This window comes from Cyanistes caeruleus, chromosome 1 (genome assembly GCF_971803275.1).
Source record: "Cyanistes caeruleus chromosome 1, bCyaCae1.hap1.1, whole genome shotgun sequence".
NCBI lineage: Eukaryota > Metazoa > Chordata > Aves > Passeriformes > Paridae > Cyanistes > Cyanistes caeruleus.
In genome coordinates this window covers 38,064,218-38,091,810 of record NC_141701.1, presented here as the reverse complement: position 1 = coordinate 38,091,810, position 27,593 = coordinate 38,064,218, and the positions used below count along the sequence as shown (strand labels likewise).

General features: G+C 37.4%; 1 protein-coding gene and 1 long non-coding RNA gene across 3 annotated transcripts in view; one reads left to right on the top strand and one right to left on the bottom strand.

The window, feature by feature from the left end:
• The first annotated feature begins 1,005 nt into the window (after window positions 1-1,005).
• On the top strand, window positions 1,006-27,010 carry LOC147655439 (uncharacterized). Its single transcript, XR_015286392.1, has 2 exons — window positions 1,006-1,099; window positions 24,716-27,010. It is a non-coding gene; the product is annotated as an uncharacterized LOC147655439 (long non-coding RNA).
• NSMAF (neutral sphingomyelinase activation associated factor) overlaps window positions 3,768-27,593 on the bottom strand; it is a 38,931-nt gene continuing 15,105 nt past the window's right edge. Inside the window, exons 7-31 of one of the 2 annotated variants that reach the window (XM_086887350.1) lie at window positions 26,726-26,797; window positions 26,313-26,360; window positions 26,135-26,187; window positions 25,506-25,635; window positions 23,691-23,762; window positions 22,761-22,869; window positions 20,541-20,717; window positions 19,711-19,790; window positions 18,237-18,327; window positions 18,079-18,142; window positions 17,906-17,957; window positions 16,851-16,971; window positions 16,468-16,599; window positions 14,670-14,712; window positions 14,071-14,234; window positions 12,521-12,629; window positions 11,134-11,192; window positions 10,614-10,681; window positions 8,946-9,013; window positions 8,590-8,713; window positions 7,775-7,858; window positions 6,611-6,761; window positions 6,127-6,229; window positions 5,067-5,176; window positions 3,768-4,142 (exon numbers count right to left, since the gene is read on the bottom strand). In XM_086887350.1, coding sequence (XP_086743476.1) covers window positions 4,048-4,142; window positions 5,067-5,176; window positions 6,127-6,229; window positions 6,611-6,761; window positions 7,775-7,858; window positions 8,590-8,713; window positions 8,946-9,013; window positions 10,614-10,681; window positions 11,134-11,192; window positions 12,521-12,629; window positions 14,071-14,234; window positions 14,670-14,712; window positions 16,468-16,599; window positions 16,851-16,971; window positions 17,906-17,957; window positions 18,079-18,142; window positions 18,237-18,327; window positions 19,711-19,790; window positions 20,541-20,717; window positions 22,761-22,869; window positions 23,691-23,762; window positions 25,506-25,635; window positions 26,135-26,187; window positions 26,313-26,360; window positions 26,726-26,797 — 2,379 coding nt within the window. In that variant the 3' untranslated portion in view covers window positions 3,768-4,047. Of the gene's footprint in view, window positions 4,143-5,066; window positions 5,177-6,126; window positions 6,230-6,610; window positions 6,762-7,774; window positions 7,859-8,589; window positions 8,714-8,945; window positions 9,014-10,613; window positions 10,682-11,133; window positions 11,193-11,998; window positions 12,121-12,520; window positions 12,630-14,070; window positions 14,235-14,669; window positions 14,713-16,467; window positions 16,600-16,850; window positions 16,972-17,905; window positions 17,958-18,078; window positions 18,143-18,236; window positions 18,328-19,710; window positions 19,791-20,540; window positions 20,718-22,760; window positions 22,870-23,690; window positions 23,763-25,505; window positions 25,636-26,134; window positions 26,188-26,312; window positions 26,361-26,725; window positions 26,798-27,593 lie in introns of those variants that run through there. The other variant, XM_086887357.1, reaches the window with a different exon arrangement.

Genomic DNA, 27,593 nt, shown 5'->3' with positions numbered 1-27,593 from the left:
CAACAATGAAGATAGGAGATGCATATTTTAAGAAGATTACTTGTTTTAACATTGAAATGTTTTAGAAGGATAGCTCTGGGCTACTTTAAATAGGATGTGTTTAATGGAAAAAATTCTTCACTGTGAGGGTGGTGAGGCACTGGAACAGGTTGCCCAGAGAAGGTGTGGATGTTTCATCTCTCAAAGTGCTTAAGGCCAGGCTGGATGTGACCTCAGCAACCCAACCTGGTCAAATGGAAAGTTTCCCTGCCCCTGTCTGGGAATTTGAACTAGGTGATCTTTAAATCCCTTCCAACCCAGGCCTTCTTATGATTCTAACTTTCTTTACACCTTAAGTGTAACATGTGGAATAGCACTGAGCTTTTCTACGAGATTTACTAATTGTAGAGTTGCAATTTCACTGTAACACTGCCTGCAGCTTGCTGGGTATGCTGGATTGGGCTGGGATGAAGTCAATTTTCTTGTAGGAGCGGGTATGGGGCTGTGTTGGAGGCCTGTGACCAAAGTAGGGCGGATAACAGCAGCGTGTTTGCTGAGTTGTATGAGCACATTGACAAGGCCTCTCCAGCTTCTCATTTGGTGCCCTGCCCCCCAGGGAGCAAGGGCTGAGAGGGAGCACAGTGTGACCACTGATCCAAACTGGCCAAGGGAAAATCAACACCATTTTACATTATGCTCAGCAATAATTAGTGGGGAATATTTCCAAGGCAGTTGTTGGTCTGGGCAGCAGTCTGCTGGAGGAATAAGAGAATGATTACCTTTTCATCACTTTTTTTTTTTTTCTTCCCCACTATTTTCTCCCATCTATTGCAATCTACAAATTTTCGTAGCTTTTGCCCTTTTGAGTCTCTTGCCCCTCTTGCTGTGGGGCAGGGTAAGTAAGAGGCTCAGCAGGGGCTCAGTTATCATTTGGATCAGCCCACCACAACAGCTCAGAGGCATGTTAAACTGAGACTTGAAGTTTAGTGACTGCCTTTTTACTATTTTTTTCTGCCTCTGTTCCAGGTTTCAGCTATGAAATCTAGGATTACTGAACTTCAGTTTTCTTCATAGTTGGCAGCAGCATGAAGTCAAAGCAAAGAACTTCAGTTCAGTAAAGGTATTATTTTGTTAAGATGTATTTGGGGGATCAGTTTAGCTATTCCTTCAGAATTTACTTGGATCCAGAAGTGGTCTGGGAGCGGTGGCATCTTACTTTTTTGCTTGTCCATTTAAGGGACATATACTGCAAAAGATTGTAAGAGATCACACCAAAAAGAAAAGCAAACAGTTCAGAGCTTGGCAGTCTGCAATAAACAGAGTCTCTCTCATCTGCCACTTCCTCTCATTAGCATGTGTAGCTAAGTGTAGCTTTTCCTGTTTGAAGGAAAAGCAGGGTTGGGAGACCTGCTCTTCCAGGGAGGACTGAAGTTCAGCAGTCAGGAAAAGTCTTGCCATGTAGCTTGCTGTTTCTGAAATGAATTTCTCAGTTACAGTAACCCAGAGAAAACCATTACAGCACTTTAGGCTGGAGAGGTGATCAAATTCATCCTGCAAGCCAGTTTAGTGGGACTGTTTGGTTACTAAATGATGTGTCTCTGGAACCACTGTGGCAAGCCTACACTGGCAGTAATTGGTGGCTTCATGTAGCACTGGTGTAATTCAGCCTCATGGGCCCTGCCCTTGTGCCTGCAGCCATCTCTAAGGGCTTTGCCAAGCTCCTTTGCTTAGCTGTGACATCCCTGGAGCCCAGACACTGATCTCTGCTTCTAACCAGTTTTTACACAGGAGCAGATGAGTCAGCAAGGGCTGATTATAGATCTAATTGGGCTTTAAAACTCTTTACTTACAGCTTAACAGGTGGCATTTGGTTACTTAAATCTTGTGACTCCCTACTAAGAACAAATCTGGCTAAAATTAAAACTGGAAAAAAAAAAGTAAATGAAGACAACAGTATGTTGGGGGAATGTAAGTTGACCATACTTATTTTTTTTTGTTATCAGCCAGATCGCTGGAACTACTGGGAAAATCCATTGGAAAAAACAGGGCTAGAATTTCAGTAAAAGAACATTCAGCTATAGCAGATAGCAACCAAAAGTAAAAGAATAAAAAAGCTCTTGTTTTAAGGCAGAAATTAGCTAGCATTGAAGAGTGACTTATGGTTAAATGCACATAAATTCACAGAAACTGCAAGGAATAGGGTTAATCAATAGAGTTGACTGCTTTTTCCCCTTAAAAAAGCTATGGTTGCTTTAGGCAATGAAGCAGTGGAGGAGGGCTCTGTTCTGTGAGCAAGCTTTACAGCAGAAGGTAAACCTCAGCTGCACTCAAGAGTTATGTGTACCATGCATCCATATTTAACCAAAAGGGTATATTCTCTGAGGTAGTTTGACCCTGAAGCTTGTGCCTCCTCAGTTCTGAGTTATTTTCCTCTGGTTTAGCTCAGCAGGAGGCCCCCTAGTGACAAGGACAACCCAGAATTCACCCAAGCCATTTCCAGGCAAGTGTAGAAAAATCACATTCTATTAGCTGTCCCTGCACACAGATATGTTTGGGAAATAAATAAATTTAATAAATAATAAATAAATTTAAAGGTGAAGAAACATGCTCCTGCAAGATTAAGTCTGGTACAGCAGGCATGCACAGTACAGCTTAGTCTTTTGCCATGTGTGGCTTCACCACACACACTCACTTGGTTACATAAAAATCCAGTTACCTCCTGAGTCAAGTGAGTAGTGTGGCTGAAATAAATACCACTTTGGTTTAATACTCTTACCTTACTGAAAAATAAGCTCACACTGCAGTTATAGAAGATTATGGGAAGGAGAGAACAGTGTCTAAACATAAGCTGATTGTTTTATAAAATGAAGAAACAGCTGTGCCTTGGAAGAGGCACTGGGTGTCAAACCCAAGGCAGGATATCTGACTGAACACAGTTTAGTAGAACACTTGCCCTGGACACTGTGCCAGGGCACCTCACCAGCAGCAGTAGGGAAGACCAGCAGAGAAAAAAACAGATCTTCAGTCATACTCAGCCAGCATTACAAATGCAAATGCTTATTGCTGTAAATAAACCACTTAAGTATTATTTCAAGTCTTTCACTTCAGAACAGCTCCTAGCAGGAAAAGATACCCTGAAGTCCTACAGAGAAAGTAATCCTTGTGCAACACTGCCTTCTTCCTGGGTTAAGACAGCTGGGGGATTGGATAAACCCAGGAACTGTAGCTCTGTTTAAATGCTATATTGAAATTTCATCCCAAAGGTGATTTCAGTTAAAGGAGGTTGAGAACACTAAACAAAACATGAAAATGCTGAAGATTACTGAGAAGGATAGTAATATAAATGAGGAAAAGGAAGAGTGATAGTCTTCTATGCTCCAACTCCAGGCAGAGGATTAAGGAAATATTTATCCCAATACATCTAGCTGGTCTGTTAGGATATCAATTTTATGCTTGTCTTCTTTTCAGACCAATACATTGGTGCTGTTTTTGAGTAGGAAAAGCAGCAGAGAAATTTTCTTATTGTGTTCTATGCCTTTGCAAATAGTCACAGGTAAGGACTATCTGGGAGCCCAGACTGAGGACTGCTCAGAACAGCAGCTGCTGTGGTGTTCAAAGCAGTATTTACAATCACATACATCTCCACTAAGAAAGGATGACTGCACACGACATGACAGCATTAAGCTCCACACACCCTAAAAGGCTTAAATTAGATATGCAAATGCTTCTTCTTTCAAAGCAGTTCAAACAGCAAGCTCTGATACATTCCATGTAAATCAAACAATGACTGCAAGTTAAGAGCTCTTTAATTACAGAAAAATAAGTCTTTAATTTCATATCAGATATCATTTTACACAAGCAATTTCAGTATGATAGTCCATGAAAAACAAATGCATACTCTATGGAAGTTAAGAGCTCTCAGTGAAGTCACCATAACATAGAAAGTTGTGGTTGAACAAAGCTTCCTATCTGGTTGAGCTTCAGCAGCCATCATTGCACACAGTTAAGTTCCTTTAAAAGGTTTGGTTTAAAATTAGAGTTCATTTAAATGACTGGAGGGAAAGGCACTTAGTATTGCAGTTTCCAGAACATGATGTGTTTGTCTTCCCCTCCTGTAATAACACTGTTGCATTGTTCATTCATCCACATGGACATTACTGCACCTGGGAAACAAAACAACAAACAAGTAAATCTAAATGCAAGTAAGTGTGGTACTCCAGATGACAGAACAGATCTTTTTGAGAGAGTTTTGCATAGTCTGATCATTGGATTATATTGAAACAGTGTATGCTAAGAGAAATTTTAGTAGGGTTCCAGGTAGTTGTAATTATTCACATGAGTAATGATCTCATACTCTATTGCTTCAGCTGACTGGTACTAGAGGGACAACATCATTGCAGCACAGAATGCAGATGGCAACTAAGGAAAGTATTCATGGATAATGAGCTTTTTTAACATGGAAAAAGTGGCAGAGTGCAAAGTGTATTCACATCTTGTAGCATATGCCTCAGAAACCCACTTCTGAAAAGTCCCCAGCTACAGAATGATCTCTTCATAGGTCAAGTTCCAGAGTAAAACTTACAGTAGGGAAGTTTGAAACAACTGCTCTTAGTTAAACAGCCTTAAAAACTTAGGTAGTTTTTCTCCACAGATCCTGGTTGCTCATGTACTGAGACTATATAGATACATTTAAATCAGCCTATAAATCCCCATCCAAAACAAGTTTACTAGAGAACTTAATGCTGTTAGACTCAGCCTGGACACACTGTGGCAAAGGATACAGTACAGTCTATACTAATATTTGAGGGCCAAGAGGTAGAAAAATGTTGACTTTTGCATTGTGTGAATTAGAAAAATTGAAAGTAATTTCCCTCTGGCCAGTCTTGTCCAAAGCAATATTCCTCCATTCTTATTTGATTTCCTAGGAGGCTCACATGGACCTATTTTTAATTCTGGTGTTTCAGGTTAAGCTGACATCAGGAACAGCCAGCTGGCTGAGCAGATGACTCTCAAACTTTTCAGTACTAAAAGAGCTGGAAAATAGGAATCTCACACTTAGTTTGAGAATGGGAATAGTTCAGGCATACCTGTATGCCCTTTGATTCTTTCAGTAACTTTTCCTCCAAGAAGGTCCCAAATCAGTAATTCACCAGATTGAGATCCTGATAAGATGGTATTTCCATCCCATTTGAAGCACCTGCAAATAAGTGTGAAATTAGTTCATGTCAGGCTTTTGCATGATGACAGCCAAACATTTCCAAACTAGGTCAAAAAAGAACTGGAAATAGAAATATGAAACCAAAGGAAACTGCCCTGTAACACATCTTTCTGGAAAGATTATTCCCAAATTATTTTAAAGAGTCATGACCCAAACTTGATTCTGTAACTGCCCTAGACCCAGCCAGGCTTTCCCCTGGCAGAGCATGAAACATAATCCCATAACAGCACAGAGGACACAGTCAACTACACAGATGTACAGTGCTCTCATAAGCCTTCAGTTTCACTTCTGCCACTTCATATTCCTGAAACCATCACTTAAAAAGCAAAGATGACTTTCAGGTAAATAACTAGTGAAAATATATATGTGAGCATTTTTGTGTGTAGCCACCAAAAAAAATGAACAAGTGTATAGCTGCTATATTTTTACTTCTGTAACTAAGTAAGCATTTCTTCTGTTTATCTGATAAACCATATAACTGTCTACTTTTCAGTTGGTGGAAAAAGGTGATCAGTCTTTGATTTTAAAAGCCAATCTTTTTTAAGACTATCAAAATAAAAATAAAACATTAAAACAAACTCTCCAAAACAAACCCAAAAAAATCAATATTGGTGATGGAAATGATTCAAGTAAGAAAACTCAACTTGTTAGACGTTTCAGTAGTTCAGCTACTGGAAGAGCTGGTTAGCTACAGCTGTAATCATCATTAAGGGACATGAAAGTTGTTGTTGAAAAGTTATTTACATAGAGAGGTGTTTGATTTTTCCTATTTGGAAAGCTTGATCATAATGTGCAACATGCTAGAATGTCAGTCTCTGCACTCTAAAAAGTGCTTCAATAGAACAAAGTTCCCAGTAGCACTGCCCTTCCCACCTTGGTGTCTCCAGCCATCTCCACCCAGCTCATAACCTGCATGTTCTCAGCATTACCTCTGTGGCTCTTCAGTGGTCACAGAAGATATGAGCATTCCAGTTTGTACATCTATTACTTTAAAACAACAGTCCTCCCCTGTGCTCAGTAGATGTCTGCTGTCTGTATGAAAGAAGGAAGTGAACAAAAGAAACAACAAAAAAATCATGTTCAGACATTCAGTTCTAGTTACCAAAGCACTCTGCGATCAGCACGTTGGATGTGACATTGCCTGACCTACTTATCTATAAATAATTTACTGGAAATTAAGTCTCCAAGCAAAGATGAACAAGATTGGTTTAGAGTCTAGACCACAGGTCTATAGTCTAGCATAGCTTTTTGCACAATTAAATTCTTTACAGTGGAGATGTGTGACAATCCAAAACATCTCACTATCCTCCTTAAAGCACTAATTCCAGTAAGAAAGATATGTTACATGGCATCAAGAGTAAGATTCCTTTTGACCTCCCAACAGTGCATATTAAAAACTGAAATCCAACCTACCAGGACTAAAAGCAGCATGAAATACAGTCCCAGAGTGACATGGCAACTGGTGCAACACTGTTGCTGTAGTAACATCCCAAACACTAATGGTGCCCTCTTTGGTTCCAGATGCCAGGATGGTATTTGCAGCATTAAGGTCGATTGTATTTACCTAGGAAGTTAAAAATCCTGTGATTTTTCCTATTCTTTCATGTGAGCCATCTTGAGACAGGTTTTAAACAAAACAAGCCCATTATCCCTAAGATGATATTTTATTTATGAAAAGCTTTGAATTTAATTCTCAACATCCTTAATTAAGTACAAGTATGAAAAATCCAAACCATAAAAAGGAAAAATAGGTCACCTTGAAGATATTTTAAAAAGCTTTTGATTTTTACAATCAGAAATGCTATCTGACATTTCAGATTGCTTTTAGTACCAACACTCTCTGTCTAACTGCCAGACTCTACCCTTAAGGGTAAAATTTTCACTTTAAAAAATCTTCCTACCCATCAGTTATTTCCAGTTCTCTTGGATACAGTTCTTAAATGTTACCAGAACTGTTTCAGTATTTGCCAACATTGTGACCTATTCAAAAAAAATAGCTCTTAGGAAGGTTTAGAACAGAGTCATTCTAAATATCTTACTAGAGTGATGTTAGAAGCTGTAAAAATAAAGTATGCACTTACATATTTATGACACATTGCACACAATGTGTTTATATATTTACAGTGAAATTCACTAAGATATTTACCATGAAAGCATGGTAAACAACTCAGGAATTCTTTTTCATTTGCTTGCCTTATATTAAGAGGATGTTGTAACAACCAAAACACTTGAAAAAAAATATTAATCTGTTTTCAAAACCAAAGAAGCAAACAAAAGCCACCCAATCCTTCCTGCCCACCATAAGAATTCTGTGCACACAAGCTGAGCAAGACAAATTAAGAAATGTCTGTTTACACTGGTGCTTCAGTCTCAAGAAATGGACCTTTCAACCCAGGAAACAGGGAACACTGGTGCAGAACCATCAGACAGTGAAAACCCCAAACCAAAACACCCCTACACACATTTCCCAAAATACACTCCTCAGCCCCATATCCAATCTTTGTGTTTTACCACTAGATCATTATTTAAATCATCAATTAATTTTCTTATTCTGAGATACTGCATCAACATACTTACACTAACATCATGTTCTAACTCTGCAAGCAGTTCAAAGTGGTGTTTTTTATTGCTCACGGTCTCTCCAGGAACACAGTGCCACACCTACAACACAGATAGTTAAGTTTGTTCAAGGAAGCAGTAGTATAACCCCAGATGAGTTCCTTCAGTGCTGAACTCTCACATTACAAGAAGGGCTGTTTGTGTTCACTGTGGACCTTGCCTACGTGGCAGAATACAGCAAGAAATGGCACTTGAACTCCTTTACCCTAAGCAGAGCCACATGGTGAACACAATTCTGCTGACTTCAGATAACCTACAAAGCCTATCTAAGAATGGGTATATCACTGCATTAAATGTGCAGTGATAAATAATACACAGCAGGCTTTGGGAAATTATGTCCTGTCTCAAGCTTCCAAATTACCTTCCTACCTAACTGTAGGCATGCTCTTCAGATTAGCAAGTTTCTGGTCCTCTTAGCTGAAGAATGCAAACTACAAAATTATTAAACACTTTAGAAGCCTATTCCCAGGAAAGAGAATCACCAAAGTCACAAAACATTCCAGTTCCTCCAACAAATACAATTTCTCTTCAGAATACTCATTTTTATAGCAAGGTAGAATGAATGCAATTTCTTGAAAAATAACACTTCAGCTTTGAAACAGCCGAGCTAAAGCTAAATGAAGAATAAACTCTAGAAATAAATTTACTGTGATACTAGCCAGGTTATTACTCTAGTACAACAGGTACATCCACCCTAAGGCATTTGGCTGGCTGAATATTACAAAGTACTGACTATAAATAGTTATGCAACTGTAACAATTCCATCTACAAACCTTCACAGTAGAATCCCAAGATGCAGAAAATAAGCGCCCATCACGCCAACAGATCTTGCTGACTGCATCATCATGGCCCATTAGGACGTCTTGCTGTCTCCCAAATGCAATTGAATAAAAATATCTAAGAGGGAAAGGTTATAAAAGCATTAAGTTTTGTAAAACTTAAGGGTTCTTTTTTCTAAATAAAGTAACTTTGTTTCTGTAGTTTCTAACAGAAATCTAGCAGAGGTGGGTGGGATAAGAAATACACTGTGTTTTAAAAATTATTTTCTGTATCATTATCTAAAAGCATAAGCATGAAAACCAAGGCACTGCATGCAATTCAATACAGTCAATAGGAAATAAATACACACATATGATTGTCCCATGAAGAACTTATGACAGTGGTATCTCCTGGTAAGATTACACAAGATGACAAAGCCTGTAAGAAAAGAAAAAAAAAATAGTAATACTCAATTTCTTACTACATATTCAACTCAAGCATATCAACATGCTTTGATTTTAATCTTCTATAAAAATAACATGCAGATGTTATATGAACTCTGATCAAGAAAAACCTTAGAGGCTGGACACTGAACATCATAAATACTTTATTTCTGTTAAACAAAGGGAGCAGAAACATTCAGAAATACATGCAGAACTTAAAGATAGATCTTTCCAAAGAAACTGGCATTTCAAGCATGTGATATGTAATTGCTCACTCAGAAATAACTGGGTCAGCTCTTCATCTAGTAAGCTACTGTCAATTCTAGACACAAATAGCTAACAGAAACTAAAAATGCAGATTCTTTTGATGTTTGTTCTCCATCACAGGTACTTATCAGCTTAGGTTTTTCAATGAAAAAATGTAACAGTCTAATTCCTACTGCTCTCAACAAGAAACATTATTTACAGGTACTTGCTCAGTTACATTACCATCACCAGAAACAGCAAGGAAAAAACCAACTATCAGCCCAGTGCTTCTACCCAGTATTATTACTGGTCATGTTTTAGGTCTGTTGAAAAACAGTAAGCTGCTGGACTGTAAACACCACTCCTTTTAGCATTGCTGTAAGTGTTTAAATCAGCACTAAAACTACAGGTGAGAAGAGTAAGATTATACAAGGCCTCCTCATGAAACAGACTTTTGGCTTAGGAGTCAAAGAGCTGCCTTTTCACAGTGTCAAGAAGTGATGTTCCCAGGTTTCCCTTTGCTGAAGCATTAGGCACTGATGTATCTAGATTCACCTGCTAGTGTGCCCCATGGCAGACCATAGGGTCTTGATCCTGCTATTTACCTGGGGATCAGTCAGAGCATGCTGTGGCTTCTGTCTGGGCAACACATTTGCCATTCTTGTTGCCCCAAGAGATGATGGTAGAGAGGAAAACATATATCTTGGTGTCTTGCACCAATAGAAGACTGAATATACTAACTGGGAGTGTATCTTTATAACCCAGGTCTGGCCACAGTGCTCAAGCACAGAAAATCAAACCCAGAATTGCTTTCCCAGCTCTTTTAGGAGCAGGGGAGAAATGTTGTTCACAAGTTGCTGAGATCATTGCTCATGGAGGGAGGATGGCTCATTTTCGCCCAGCACAGATTCCACTCCCTGTGCTTGGTTTTCCTTTGCTGGCTGACTCACAGGCTTCAAACACTGGGGTGCAGTAAGGTAATCCTGGATGTGAGGACATGGGTGGAATTTAAGCTTTGCAATTCTGGTTGCAATGGCAGTTCAAGGTCGCACAGGAAGACACCCCTGCTCAGGCCAGACTGTCTACCACAAGCTCTTCCCTGGATAGCAGGGCAACTCAGAGCAGAGCCAGTGTGACCATTTAATACTCCTTCTCCATGTTTGCAAAATGTGCTGTCTCTCTGTGGCCTGAGAGAGTCTCAATTCACTCTGCTAAATTATTCACACACGATACTGAGTAGGCAGGGGAAAGAAAAGAGGCATTGATGCATGCTAAGAGCCATCTCTCTGAGCTTTCAGAAGATTCTCAATCATCCCAATCATCTCAATCTTATTTTGACAGCAGCTTACCATGTTTGAAAAGGACACACTTCTTTGGATGGTTTTCGAGTCTTTGGAAAACATCTTCAAAGTTGAATCTGGGGATAAGGGACAAAAGAGAAAAAAAAAAGGACTATTTTATATTCTAGAAGCTAATAGTTCTGCTCCTGCTTGAATATCTTACTATGAAAAGCAGACAGATTTCTCATAGTCTCTAAGAAACTCTTTATAAGGCTTGTGACTTGGGCCTGGAACTTCCCTGTTTTGTACCAGTTACAGATGGACTACACCATGCTCATCAGACTCTAAGAGAACTCTGGTATCAAAATGGACATAGTTATACATTATTATTACTACTGAAATTCTCTACCAAGCCTAGATAATATTGAAATTCTTGAGTCAAAATCATCTAAAACTGAGCAAAATCATATACTTAAGCTATTGAGTTACATCAGATATATATTTCAGTTTCACTCAATTTTTTTAAAAAGAAAAACCATTAACCTGCATTTATTCCACAGGTTGTGGCAAATACCTCTGCAATACTTACCCTGGGATGTAGTGAAAACAGAAGACCCATTGCAAGTGACTGCTATTCCAGTAATAGCCCTGTTTAATAAAAGTAAGCTTGTGGGTGACTTCATAGGTTTTGAAATTTAACCATCATACTGTAAATAGACTACAGTTGAAATCTGTTATTTGAGCTCTGTAAGAACTAAGACATTCAAGGAGATTAAAAACACTACAGTGGTGTGGTATCTGCCTAGAGACAAAAATAGACTGTGACATAATATGTGAAACACTAGGAGAGGATCCCCATAGCGTTCTGTAAGAACTCCATCAGAAGGGACTTGCCCGTGTGAGAGGATAAATGGTTTCACATTTAGTTTTTCCAATTCTGGATTAGCTACAAATAGTCAGGAAACTGGCTACAAGCAGATTCTGAATACCTCAAGTATCAGGAATTGGAACTTGCACATTTCTTCTCCTTTAATTTGACACTGGCTAAGTACTATAGGTAGAAATTTAGACAAAGCTTGTATCAGGGAATTAGAAAGCACAGAGCATCCTACACAACCAAAGTTCTGTTACACAGATCTGTGTCTCATTATTTCTCAGCAGTCTTCAAAAAAAGGAATAAAAATAATCAGAAGCTGAAATTTGAGTCTCATTTCAGGATCAAGATTTCTCTAATGCTAATAATTTGGTAACAGGTTTCTCACTACAAATATTACCTTGTTTTAGGGACATGACAATGTTTTCCTAGATTGGATTACAGTCACCAAGAAAGTAGCCGGACTCAAGGTAGTAAGAAATCCTCCTAACCAGCCCAGTCACTAGGGCAACAGATGGGGCCACAGGAAAACCTGGTCTTTAAAATATAGCTGACATTATTAGGTATTTTCAAAGTTTACCTGAAAAGTGCCCCTACTGACTCTTGACTCCCTAGGAATCCATCAGAACAGTTTGGTACCTGGATTAACTGAAAACCTATAGCTGGAGACTTGGCAAACTGCTCACGCAGCAGCAGCTTGAGATGTACAGTGGAACAACTTAAGTGTTTAACCTTTCAAATCTGTTGGGATGAAGTTGTATCCTCCTGGCATTATAAAAAAAAATAAATAAATGGAAGTCTTTATCTGGCTCCTGTTATCAGTTTTAGAGAAGAGTAATCAGTATCTGCTTCAGGGACTAAAATAATAACTTATACAGATATAGAGCTAAGGAAAAACAATAGCAAAAATCAAGCTGACAATAACCCATTCTCTGGATTCATAACCCACTATATACTCAAGTTCATCTTGCATAATCAAATCACTAAGTCATCTCAGAAAGAAAAGTATTTACCTTAAACCCTAACCCATCATTCAGATTGATACACAGATCCCCCACCCCAATTCAGTGGAAGAATTTTGACTGAAAAGAATAGTACCTACTCTTTGTGAATTTTATATTGCTTATCTAATTTTAGTTTGGCAATATTGTTCCAGGCAAGTGTTATACTTTCTTCTGTCAAATCTTCAAATGATTCTTCATTTGGAGAAACTGCAATAAAATGCCACGATAAAGTTCCATCACAAATAGAAAATAAAAATATGTATTTCAAATACCTAGATTGCTGACATAAATATGAAAGTACAGAAATCATGCAGAGCTCCATGAATAAGATCCTTAGACTAATGCAGAGAGTGATAAGATCACTAACGTTTCTTCCTAAATCTCTTTCTGAATTTGCATAGGCTTATACAGTCAAAAATAGGATTATTCTCAACAAATTAGTGTTTTTAAACTGCAGACTTTTCAGAATGTAATTCCAAAAAGGAAAACAAACAAAAAAAACTCTGCAGCAATGTTTTTATGTCCTTTGAAAAGTCAAGGGCTTTCCAGATGGAAAAGAACTAGAAAAGCCATTTACTGCTACAATAAAGTATATGCTTTTATTTTTCTATTGCATTCTGTTAAGACTGTCACAACTTCATTTCACTGTTGCAAAAGTTAAGGGATGAAAAATGCAAAATTGACATAATTAGATAGTTTTATAATGTTGATTATAAAAAGATCAAACCCAAGACAAACTGTTCATGTGTGAATTAATGGTTTAGGCAGCAAATCAATTTTAATACACATGACCATTACTATCACCACATACAATTCTCAAAGCTCCTCTTGCCATTGTGTGCTGCAGGTTGACATGCTAAGTAGCACTCGTCACTCCTCTGCTTAAAAGTGAAGGCCATTAAATTGTAAGTGAATTGAAGACAGTCAAATGAGAAATATCTTTCCAAGTGATAGATACCTGGACTGAATGTTCAGCTCAATTTATTTCAATTTAAATCACCATCTACATTATGAAGACAATAGTATCTTAGCTTCAGGGAAATGGTTTAAGTCCTGCCTTGAACAGAAGCCAGTGAGGGCATTGCAATACTTTTCTAGAAGAAAGTTATTCAGTCAACTCTGTCCCTACAGTATATAGCGGTATAGGGAGAAAAAAAAAATACCCTTTCAGATGGAAAAGGAAAAAAAAGAAATCAGATGCTTAATTTAAGTTCTTAGGGTTTACTTTGATCAAGCTAATTCATTGCTACTCCTCAGATATTCCTGTTAAAAACCCAAACAAATCTTTGCATTGTTTAAAATGGCAGATATAGTCATTGAAACTGCTGTCACATCAGCTTGAATTTAAAGTGTCAGGAATGCCAAGGATGATAGATAGCCCTCCCACAGCTTCAGAAGCAGAGGTTGAACAGTCCCAGAGGAGACCACTGGAACACGAGGCAAAATACAGAGCAACACCTGTATTTGAATACTGGTCTATCTGAAATTGAAACTGGTCTAGTTTTGTTCTTCTTTAAGATTTAGTTAATGGATTTATCTTGAGTTGGCTTACAGGGAAAGTAGCCAAGAGAGTTGTATAATGAGATCCTGTGGTACTACTCAAAATTACAAATCCTTCACATTGTTAGTTTATCTATTAAACATTTACCTGGAGACTCAGCTATGGAAGTGCTGTGACTAGATGTTCGAGACAAGCTTTTCAATTTCGGAATTATCCTCTGAGGATGAGGGGTTGTAAACAACTGTTTTGGCGTCTGTCCAAACTCCAGGATTTGTGTCAGCAGAGCTACTTTTTCATTGGGGTCCATAATACTTTACAAAGCAAGATATATAATTAAGCCAAGGAAGCAAGTACTTTTTTTCCCCTCTCCCCTTCCCCAAAAGCATGGAACTGCACATGCAGTTACTACAGCACTATCACACATTCTTATAGAATTGATTTACTGCTGATTTACAATAATGTAATGGCTTCATAACTTTGTTTATGTAAAATAACAATATTCTCAATGACTGAAAAAATGAAGCAATTTCACAAAAGCCAGACTGAAGAAATGTTTAAATAACAATCTTTCAATGCAAGCTAAAGCTGAGAACATGATGCTGGTTCTCTGCATATTTGGGAGTATAAAATAGAAGAGCAACACCATTCATGTACAGAGCCCTTTTACAGCCAGCAGAGAACTTGGAGAGATACTGAGAAACTTGGCTAACTACTTTAACAAAAACATTCAGATTCTTGTTAATTACCTGTTTAAATCCACTCCTCCTTCATAAGTTAATGGGTGAAACACTGGAAAAAAAAGTTTATTTGTACAATGTAGATATACAAGGCTCATTATGCTCATCTTCCTATAAACAGAGCTGCATTTTTTACTCATAAATAAGCTCCTTCAGCAGGCATTAGAGTTGGAGGTCCTACATTTTAATCCTGTTTTTTTACCTGAAAAACCTTTGGACTTCCAAGAGATTTTCAGAAAGTTTCAGAAGAAATCAGTACTTTCATAAAGGAAGGATCACTTATTTAAGCTTCATTAAATACCCACTCCCAGTAAAAAAATAAACAAATAAATAAGCAATCAAGCACAGCTGCATAACTGGATCTCTAGTTAATTTTCAAATAAGGAACAGAAAGTAATAAAGAATGATCAGAAAGATCTGTGTATTCACCTTTCCAGGTGAATTGCCATGACGCAAATGACTTTGAGGCCTCTGCTTAAGAATATTTACTTTGACCTAAGTCCATACACAGATCCCTTCTGCCTCTCTTATCTACGTAAATGTCCACAATTCATTATGCTAAAAAAAATCCATACTGCAGCAGAAGCAGTGCATTATGCATAAAAAGTGCTTTCATTAGTGCACTCTTTTGAGAGGTAAAAATATTGGTGCCATAATTTATATGCTGATTTACTGCATTTGAAGTCTGTGGAACATTGTAATTGACACTTATGCTCACAGTATGACTGGATGCCAAATGCTACAATTCTAAAATACAGCCCATCATATGTTAAAGACACGTGGAAAAAGTACACTGGAAAGAAATGAGGAGCAAACAACCCAACCCACTCCAAATCAAACAGTAAAAAAAAAAACCAAAACCAAACAAACCCCAGGAAAACAATCCTTGCTATCTCTACTCTCTTACCCTGGAAGTAGAGAGAGTACCAAAATGAGGAGTTGCTTATTCCTACCATAACCACTGTTACAGGAAGGTTTTCTTTCTAAGCTTATTCTATCTTGTTAAGTGCAAACCATCTCAACATTTTCTGTTACTTGTAGTCCTTCAAAAGGATCAGGGCTTCTGGATTAAACACCCTAAAAATCTGGTCTGCTACTCTTTTTTTAAAAAGAGGGCACTTCCTTATTGGGTGGTAACATGCACAGCTAAAATATCAGACTGATTAATAAGTTAATCACTGGTAATACTCTAAGGTATAAATAAACATATCTACACAGCAGTCACATAACACCCCCCTTTGCCCATAGTGGCTAGATACATGTTTAGAGTAAGGCTGCAAATAGTGAAACATCTCACATGCAGTCATGTGTATGTATACAGACTATCCAACACATGCTTTTTCCTTCATTCTTGCTCCAAAGACCTGGAGCCCATTAGCCCATTATTTCCCTTGGAAATTCCCTCAGGAGGAGGTAGAAATTGCAATGAAATTCTCTCACTGAACTGACCCTCTCAATGAGAGTGGAGGAAAGTTAAATACATGTTTATTTGGAGACCCTACATGCTCCCATTTTTAATTGGAAAACATTAATTCCCTATTATATTGCCACACCATGATGTGCAAGCAATTCCCAGCAATGCTACAGAATTCTCTTGTCCAGCCTCTTTAGCACATCTTCAAAGATGCACATCATCATGAAGGCAATACTGCCAGTTAAGTCACTATTTCCAATAAGGATCAAGCATTCAAAGCAGAGTTATGAACACTCAAAACAAAATAAGCATTACAGATATGTTGTGATTTACCATTCCCACCTAACTGAAGCATCCCCTTTTTTTTTGCTAGTTCTGTAAATGTGTATTTACCATTGTGAGCTGCAATTGCTTCACTTCCTTTCTGCTTGTAGCCAAATATGATGTCAATCCATTCATGAAGATGTTCCGACACATATGGACTTTCTAAGGCCTCTTGGCTCTTCTGAAGAAAGTCATCAGGACCTGACAAGAGAAAGGTTAATGAAAGGAAAAAATATACCCTTCAGTTATTGGTATCCATCTCTCTTCCTCTTCATTCTTGAAAAGCCAACAGAAAATCTCTATTTTTGTATAAAAATTTAAAGCACTGACATAATAGGGGCTTTTAAGAAAGAGTTCATTTAGAAGAAACCAGAAGGGACATTTTTAAGGAAGAACCACAATTCCAGCAATCTTCAATTAATTAATAATGCAAGAAATCTCACTATTAGTACCTGATGCCCAAGGTGGAAGCTCTACATCTTCAACCATCTTTCCACCTTGCCTTTTTCCCAAGTCCAGCTTCAAACTGTTCACTAGAAAACTAGAGTCATTTTCATAAAATTCTGGAATCAACTGGAATTTAAAAAAACAAACAAAAAACAACCAAGTTTTGATATTAGGTCAGTTTTTGTCACTTAAACAGATAATTCAGTGGAAAGAAAGTTATTAAAGTTCATAGGTCAAGCACTAAAGCTGGGCAGATTTTCCAGGTTTTCCCTACAAAGCAGTTCACTGAGCTAAATTGCTAAATTCAGTGGCACACATTTTAAACAAGTAATGTGTGACATATAAATCCTTAATGTCAATGAGGATCTTCAGAGCTATGTCCTCATTTTTAAGACATCAAGTAAGAGTCTAGACTAAAATCTAGAATAAATTTAAAATTATGACAGAACTTTCAGAGGTTAAATCAATTATTTAAATACTACCATATCTAACCATTAACTGAATACTATTTTTTTTAAAGCATCTCTGTATTAAGTAATGTTTCTTTGATAAAGGAGTTTGACAGTATTTATTATGTGTCAGTTTATTATCAACATTTCTAAAAGCTAGGGTTTCTCAAGGCTCAAAACCCCAAGTTACTACTTCTACAGTTTAACCCTCTGGATGTAGTGCTTCAGTACAGCCAAATCCTTAAAAGATTCCAGCAGACAATACCTAAAATTGTCTTTTCAGCCTTAATCCACACTCTGGTAATTCCCATGTATTTCCATTAATGTTCACAATCATACTTCTGTTAAACTAAAAGCCAGAAAGCAGGCACAGATGAGCAAACATGGAGTTGATATGGGATTAATATACATTTAATAAAGGATTCATAAAATGCAGTCATCAACCTTATGAAAAAAAACCAAAAAAACACCCCCAAAAACCCAACCCACACAACTGAAAAGCACAAACAACAACAAAAAACAACCTAACACGCTCCAACCACTCTCAAATCAACAGTAGATGAGAAAACTAAGCACAGATGAGAAGAATTGAAAATTTTCCAGCCATTTACCTCTTTGAAATCTGTTGCACCATCCAAACAGTTTTTCCACGTTTCTGCAATGCTAGATAAGACAGATCAGTCACACATTTGTTAAAAACCCCTATTTTTTAAGGCTTTGCACTCCCCATTGATGCCTACTTGAAAACAAAACCAGTCTAGTTATAGCCAAAATGTAAACAAACCTGTTGAACATTCTGTCAGCATGATCAAACTTTCCATTCTGCAGACAGAGCATGTATTCTGGAGCTAAGGAGAAAGAAAAATATCATCAGCTTGCTCCAAAACCTTGTCTGCTTTGGAGGTAACTGTCTGCTCAGAGAGCATATCAAAGGTGTCTTACCAACTCTAACGAGATAAAACAAAACATAACCCGGAGAAGAATAATGGCTTCCATACATGAACTTGGGCTCTGGCATTTCCTGATAACGTGTCTGCAACATAGGAAGAAAGAAATGTCTGTTTCAAATCAGCTCTCCTGCTTTCCTTCAATCTTGAACACATACACACTGTTTCTTTTTAAAGACATATATTAGGACCACCCACCCTCAATTTTTCCTCTAATGATAAAAAAAACAAACAAACCTCTTAAGCTCTAATATCCATGCAGTTTTAATCAGAGCAGTAAATCAACATGGCAAAATAGTTGTCATAACTGATCATCCAGAATTATCAGGTTTTCAGTGTTTTTTTCCTCTCACTTTAGCACATAACTACAGTGACTCTAATTCAAAGAAGTGCAAACAAATGCTTCCTTTTTGTCTTTCACATCAAATTTAATGAGCGTGTGGAAGAACATACTGACTTCCATCAATCTGGAAGATTCCTTCCTGTCTGAAGCTCCTATGCATTACTCTAAAATGTTTCATAATATAAACAGAATGACTTTCACTGCAGTAAGCATGAAGTCAGTAACAGTTTGAGGAAAGTCAGATCTTAGAAGGAAGACTTTATTTACTGTTACTGTAAACACAATATTGCTCATATTCTTGCCTGCCACAATCTTAGGAAGCTATATGATTTTGAAATACTTTAATATTTTTTATCAATATAATGGAGTTATTCTGGCAATGTTTTTTTTCTAATGTTCTGTAAATTACTTTAGAATAATTAAATTTCCATAGAAGACAATAATTTTACATAAACAATTAAAAACCAAGCAAGTAAGGACCTTCTAAGTCTCTCAGTATGTGTCTGACAGTTTATGAAAGGAAAGCCTGCCTACCTTGAGAAATAGAAAAACTTTGTGCACTATTATAAGCACAAAGAATTTTCAAGTTGGTGCTCTGACATCCATGGATCCAAATTTCCCCCTTTGAAGTACTCTCCCTCAAATTCAGTATTTTTCTTAAATGGAAATACTTAAGATTTCTAGTACTTTTTCTTATTTCTTTCAAACGTGTTTTACATCACACATTTAAATCCATGGGTTTTGAAGTTTCATAAATCTATGTATGTTTATAGCGTATCAGTGCCACCATATATATACATATATATACTAAATGGATTTCAGGATATTATTTTAAAAGTAAGGGAAACCCTTTAAAAGTATATATGTATGAAAAGGTAGTAAGAGAGAGGAAATGGATTCAAATAATTTTAAATTAGTACTGACAAAACCTGTTCTGATGAAATTAAGCTGGAAAGTAAATGTGGAATGGTTATAGGTGTATTTGCTTCTGATAAGGTTTATAGTTAACTTTTGATACAGTAATTCATAAGACATAATCCCCAAAGCTTGCTGGACAAAGCTCCTTTTATTGCCAATATGTACAAGGCCCAAAATGTTCAGCACATAAATGCCAAGATATACATACCACAAGTCTATCCAGCCTCTCCTTATTCAGGGCACCAACTGGTTTACTAAGGTCACGAAATGTTTCAGGCTTTGTCAGATCTTTAAAAAAAAACCCCAAAACAAATGCTTGGTTATATAGACTCCAAGCATTCTACTCTACTTTAATGTATCCTAATCAATATTTAAAAACACACCAACCCCGCCCCCCCAAACCTATCCAAGCAGCAACAAAGCAAACAAAAGCCAACACAGAACCCCCTCCAGTAATTTTCTCCCTCCCTACTAACTGCAACCCCATAAAGTCTTACTGTAAATGGCTACTCATCTCCTTCCAAGTACATATAAACTCATACCTCTTGCTTAAGAACTAATAGTTAATATATGGGACAGTTATGACAAGTAGTATCACATAGTCAAGGTCCTGCTACCAAAGGCACAAAAGCAGCTGGTATCATCTTCTTCCTACTCATTAACCATTCTGTCAGGCTACAGTTAAGTCCCACTATACAATCAGACTGAAGTGTTTGAGCAGATGCTGACGAATACCATGAGATTCCCCATTTCTGTTTCTTGCAGAGGGACAGAATTCTCAAAAGGACAAAATCCCAACACAAACTGCACTAAGACCCTTCATTAGGGAGTCTATTTAGGCACAAGCCTTGTCAGCTTCTTGCATTCAATCTGCAATGCTAAGAATTAGAAAAGAACATGAGGGCTACAAGAAAACATCCAAGACCACTAATGCTAGGTTCATTTTGATGTAACACCAAGTTTATGCAGTGTAAAAGCCCCCACCACACATTTCAGGCTGCTCACGATGCACTAACATGCTTTTTTATATACACATACCTAACACTGAACTAGAGTAGTCTGCTATGATCCAAGGAAATACAGGATACTGGGAGAGATCATTGCAGCTTCTATCAGCCAGATTGTTGAGATGGAGAAGATACTGGTAATTTGATATATGTCCTCGCTGCCACTGCAACATATAACTTTCAGCTGTGTGCTCTGCAATATGATTTTCTAAAATAAAATAAAATAAAATATTAAAAGTTGTGAGGTTTGGTGTTTGGCCCCGAAATGATACTGTGATTAACATTATGCAAGATACTATAAAACAATTAAGGGCACAGTTTCATAATAGAAGAAGTCAGAATTAATTGGCAACTTCATGTTTCCATAGCTACCATACTTCACACAGTTTTAAGTATCTCTGCAAACAGGTCTAAATTGCATCTGGCCAAAAAAAAAATAATAAAAATCATAAAAAAGGAGTGTTGAAACCACAGTAAGAATGGATGAATATTTATGTGGAATGGAAAAATATCTGCAGACCATGAACAACTCTCTCAGCAATCTGGCAACCTTGAAGATTTCAAATTTCTAGAAGCAGTTATGCTACAGTCAAGAAAAACTAAATATATATTTCTACTGCAACCAAGGATGCTATCTGTACACTATCTGTAACTGGTGGAAAGAAGTCATGTATGCACATGAACAGGATTTAATTTCAGATCCACTGAAACAGAGAGTAGAGAAAAAAAAAACTTGACCCAAACTCAAGAAAGTAGGAATTATGAACATGGAGTTCTCTTTGAAGTATAGGCAGGAGCACAAGAAATTTAAACTGCACTACTCTCTGCTTATTAGCTGTAATGTCAAGGGATGCTGCTGGAAAACCAGGTTATTTATTTATTTTAACATTTTCTTCCATTGATTCAGTATACAGCACCTGGACAAGTGCCTGAAATAGCAGAATTGAAAGACTGCAACCACAGCATGACAGCAAGAAAGAAACTTGGATTAGATTATGGTAGGCCTCTATTTTAGCTCAGAATAGGGTGGAAAGACATATTCCAATCTTTCCTTCACTTTAGTACTTTAAATTCTACAAGTAAAAGGTGTTTGCAACTTCAAAGAGAGGCTCTTCTGCTGCCAGAGAGATACCAAGGTGCTACAAACACTTTTAGGGAAAGGGCTCGTCTTTTTTTTATTTCTAAGCTCCAACATCATCAGCATTTTCACATACAACTTGAAATTTCACCTTAGAAAATTATCCAGAAAAAGTCTGAAGCAGGGTAACAGCATGCAACTATTTCAGTAATAGAGAAAATGATGTCAGAATCTACTCCCTTTTCAAAGAAAAATATAGAAGACAAAAATAATTCTAAAGGAAGGTTTTCACTTTGTGGCCTTTCCATTTTACTTTGTGAAGCAGGAGGAAAATGTCAACTGATATTTAGGCAAATTCATTGAAACAGAACTAGAGTCCTGATACAATAACAAAATAGCACAAAATTTACATAAACATTTTCAATGTTGGCAGTAAATATGAGTTTCCATGTTTCAAGTTACAGAGAAACTCAGCCCTTTTCTCCCTTTTTTTTCCAGGACACACACATTTTAGGAAGTTTTTGTTTACAATTGCAAAAAAATAACCATCACTTTCTAGGAATTAATGCATACAAGATTTAATAAAAATGAGAATTCAAGTGTTTCAGATTTTCACAATTTTCATCAACCACTGCTAAGACTGAGGAAAGTTCAGGTATTTATATGTGCACTGGAAATCCATCCATTACAGGAAGTTTCTCAATAAAGTCTTAACTGAGGACTTGGGGGATCCACATACAAACTAGTCTCTACTTTTTCAGCAAAACACAATTTAGCTGAGTGGACCTTATTTATTCCTTGCTTTGAAGATAATGTTTTGTGTCTTTCTTTGTTTCATTGGTCTGATTTTTGTTCTGTTTAGTTTTGACTTTTTTCTGAAGGGGGGGGGCAGGGAGAGGGCTCTTAAATGAGTGCATTCAAGTTGCAAATCAAAAAAATTAGTTTTGCCACAATAATGCCACCTCAGCTTTCACACTGGGCACTTCAAACACAACCAAACTGGTGCCATTTCACAACATTCATTCTGATCTTCGTTTATTTCTATTAAAAATTATTACAGCTTATATATCTGTTTATTTTTCTTATTCTTTCCACACATCAACAGAGCAAAATCCAGACAAATTCCCCTTCACAAGGTGCTACATACTACATTAATAAATAAATACTGCAAACCTATATATGTTGCAATAAGGAAATAGACCTCATCTCGATCCTGATAGTTGTAGAATTTCAAGTAGATGTCAGAACATAGATCATTTTCTGTACAAAATACTTCAAGTCCCTGAAAAGTTAAAGGGGGGAAAAACAAATGAGAGCAATTATTGACAAGCTGTAGTGCTTGCGTTTTTTAACAGAAAGTTACAGTTATTAAAATCTAAGACTTACGGCTCTAAACTGGGTAGCAGTTTTGCCCACAAAATCTAACATACTACATTTTCTATTTCCAATCTTAAAAGCATTCAGTTTGTACTGAGCCAATAGATTGGCTCTGTCTGGATTGATTAGCCCTAGGTAATAGGCATTTAATTCTTTGCATCACTCCATTCGCTTAGGCAAAAAAGAGGATATTTGATTTAAATGTGTTTTGAGACAGAAAAAATTCTACAAGATTGAAATTTCAGTGCTAACACTGAAACATGACTGAAGTTTCACTGCAGGATTCTTGTCATTCCTCAGTCACTTACAGTGGGACCCATCACTCCACATTAGTTTCAATATGAGGCAGAGACCAAACTTCCTCCACAAATCAATCCAGAGAAAATACACCATGAGAGAGAAATTAATTTTATCCTGTGATAGGTGCTTTAGATAAATGGAATTAATTGCTCCCTAACAGTACTCCCTTCTCCCTTCCCCTATGCTGACTGCTTATGAAAGAAGTTTTTCATCCTTGTCAGAATTCATGCTGTTTCCATCTTTTTGACAACACAGGAAAATGCTTAAAAAACTGGAAAGGATCACTGAGTACTGTTCACTATTTAATACAAAGCTTTTAAGAATACATGGCTTTTACTTAATGATGCAGACTGTTTCAGCTGGTGCCTTTAAGAAACCATATATATAGCAAGACAATAAAATAAAATAATAAATACTTGAGCTTACCAGTGGCATCAGCCCATGTCTTCTTTTATAGATGCGACGCACATTTTGCAGTGTTATTTGTACTACTGGTTTCTGTAGGGGATGAGGGAGGAGGAAGAAAAGATGGAGACATTCTAGGAGGTTTATGTTCTTCTACCATATCCTCCTCAGAAAATCTTAAGTTTTTCTTGACTACAGATACTAGCAATATGGAAACAATATCCATCCATGTCATTTTAGCAGTGGAATAGTGACGCTAAGCAGTTATGTTAAAAAGAGGAAGCTTGTCTTTGCTGTTATTTTTTTCCTGAGTAGCAGAACAGTTTAGGAATAAGTAGGCAGCAGTGTATTATCCCCAAGCCTGTCGCCAGCAGCAATGCTCATGCACCAGAGAAGCAGAACACAATAAACTACATTAAAAGGAAGCTACTGGGCTGCTGGGCAAAGTGTTCCACGGGTGCCACCTGGCGGGCGGAATCAGAACGGCACCGCTGTCCCACTCAAACACCTTTCCCTTGCCTGCACTTATTTCCAGCATGTCATAATCACAGAATAATCCAGGTAGGAAGGAACCTTTAAAGGCTATCTAGTCTAACCCCACTGCAATGAGCAGGGAGGCCTTTAACTTTGAGTCTGAGTGTGGTCACCTAACCTTGAATATTTCCAGGGATGGGGCATCCACCACTTCTCTAGACAACCTATGCCAGTGTTTTACCACCCCCGTGGTAAAACCCCCTTTTTTTTCCTATCTAGCTTGAATCTAGCATGTTATAATCTAAAACTATTACCCTTGACCTATAGCAAAAGGCCTTTCTAAAAAGTCTGTCCCCCAAATTCCTCCTCCTTTGTCAAACACACTTTCTCAGATTCTCTGTACCAGTTTGTAACAGACATGATCTCTCTAACTCAATATTCCTTTCAGAGAACTCAGAGCTTTCCCATTATTTTTCCTGTGTCTGAGTCTCCAGACTCTCCTGAATCTTCTGCTTGTCTTTTCCTTGTCCTTAGGGCACTCAAATTAGGAAGATTCCTTTCTTTCCCCACAGGGTACCAGCAGATGAGAGCACCAGAGGTGTGTGCTCCAGTCCTCAGCCCTGTGGAGGGAACTGGCAATCCAGCACTGGGATTAGAGGATGGGTCTATCTTGGTACTTCATCCCTGGCCAGACTGTGCACCACCAGTCTGCAGGATCAGTCATACCCAGCTGGAGCAGCACCAGGGCTGCTGATGCAATCTCACTTGCAAATTGGAAAAAAAAAAATTAATCTGGGAATTAAAGCTTTCTGGTGATCGTGCTACTGCCATGTCTGTACTAAAAGTATTTCACAGAATCACAGGTAAGTGACAGTGGCCTGCAAAGACCATCATTACTGTATCTATGGAAAGTTCCAAAGCAGTAAGCCATCATGCACTCAGTTTTCCTCCAGAGAAAGAAATGATCAATTTTATAGAAAACCTAGCTAAGAGCTCCCAAAGTAAACGTGTAAAGCTCTCACTAACTTGGAACAGACTAAGATTGAGAAGTTTATCTTAAATGAAATGTTACAAATAGTGATCTTCAAATATTAATAGAGAATGAGCAAGGACATTTTGTGCTTTGTCAGTAGCAGGTAAACTTTAAGCAAGTTAGCACAGAAGCCTCAGAGGAAGAGATACACTGAATGCAGCAGAGCAGCAGAGATTGAAGGAAAACTAGTGACCTTGTAAGTATATCTGAAAATAGTCTTGGAGATATGCTCTATGTGCATTTCAGAGATATAGTACAGAAAATTAAAACTGTCCACTAGCAGGGCAGCGTGCTCACATTGTATGCAAGACCATCTACGAGGCACTTACAGGATATCCATTAAGAGGCTGGAAGTACAAGTTAGCATCAGTAACGCACACATGCCCTGGATTAGTCACCAGTGGCGTCACCATTTCTGCTTTACATTCCATATGCAGCGTTTCAGAAATGCTTTGAAATCTACAAGTGAAGAAAAGGAGTAAGTTTACCTCCAGTTCTTACTTTGGTAGATGCACCCTAAAATTATTTAGAAAGGTTTTAGTTAGCTTATAGCCTTGGGACATCAGAATGAGACTTCACCAAGCCTATTTTACCAGGAATAAAGTTTTGTTGGGAGCTCCACTTTAAAAGGCACTCCAGAAAGGAGCACTGCTACATTCTACTCCAGTCTGAGAATAGTAAACCAGCTGACTTTTCCAAAACTGTATTTTTATTTGGCATACACTGATGCCCAATTGCAACAAATTCACAGATAAATGAAATGTTTTGGAGACAAAGTAACACATCCATCTTCACAACATAGAATTTCCCACTCTCCATTCTAGATGCTTAGAACACAAAGACCTCTCTGAATCAGGGAACTTACACTAACTCAACCAGCCATCTAACTATCAGCGCAGTAGACTGATCAGCCAAAAGACGAAAATGATTTCCTAGTAGAAAGTGATTAGAAAAGTACCTGTTTTTATCAAATGAAGTTCTGGCCAAGCGTGACTGCAATATAGCAGTGATCTAATGTGGAAGGAAAGAAAAATTAATATGGTCTCTGATTCAAATGCAATGAGAACTTAATTACTAAACAGTGGTATCACAATTTCATTATTAAACAAGGATATTAGAAATAATCACATACTCACCATGGCAGCTTGATCTCCCATCTTATCTAGACAAGAAGCCCTGTAAAGCTAAAACAACGAGCTTAAAGTGAAATAGCACAGAGGTGTCCCACACAGCTCGAAAGCCAACAGGAACAGGAGGGGCTTTAGCATTCTTTGTGAGAACATATTAAAATATCTATTATTATTTCTTTTTACAGTAAGACATATTTATTCACTGCTACTGCTATGTTACTACTTTGCTTACTACCACCCTGCATACTAAAAGCTAATATGGGCCACTTACAACAGCTGTCAGAACTAGACACCGTGTTCAAGTCCACATTTTAAAAATAAATATTCCAAGATTTTCACCTTGAGATAAAATAAAGCTCTACACTAAAAATCAAAAGATGCTGTGATGAAATATGCAGGAATATCGAATAACTACATACCTGATGTAGAGTTTGCACAACATCTCCTACTTTCCCAGCAACATCCAGTTGGAATAAGTGTTCTGTTCTACCCTAGAATTAAAAGTACATTTACTACAAATTAATTCCAAATAGACCTCAGTGGAAAAAAGAAGTCAAAACAAACTAAACTATAAACCCCTAAATAAGAAAACTCTAAAACCTGGTAAAACTATGTTATTAAAGATGGTGTTGTATCTCAAAGATTCCAAAAGCAGATGTAAAACCTAATCTCTTTTCTTTACAAATACATCCTCCCTGTGGAAAGCTCTCTGTGCAGTATTTTGTCTGTTGTTCAACACCATACAGCACAATAGCACTGAAGTAAACGCTGGGAAAGCATCAGTAAATGTAGGAGTAGTACCTATTCTGTCTATTTTAATACTGGCTATTTTAATATCTATTTTAAATACATGCAAATATAGTACTAGCAAATGGCATGCTACATTTTAAACAAGTATTTCTTAAAGAAGAAAAACACCAGCCCATCAAATCTTTAAAGACCCCAAATACAATCACAGCCTATTTTGACTAGTCTTTTACAAAAGCCTAACACATCACCCAGCATATGTGGCACACTCATTTTTCCCCTAAAAGGTTTTCCCAGCTTTCTAAAGTGTCATTTTATAGTAGACATCCCTGGTTTTAAGTTAAGTATATTAAAAGTATGTGTATGGGTCAACTGGTACTAACTTTACACACAACTCATACTTAGCAAAGGTTGTTGGATCCTTTCATGACCCCTGAATGTAGTACAAAACTGTAGCAACATGTTTCTGTAGCATTTTGTGATGTCTCAGGCTAGACTTTAAAAAAAACCAAGTGAGATGAAAGCAAGACGTTGGTCAGT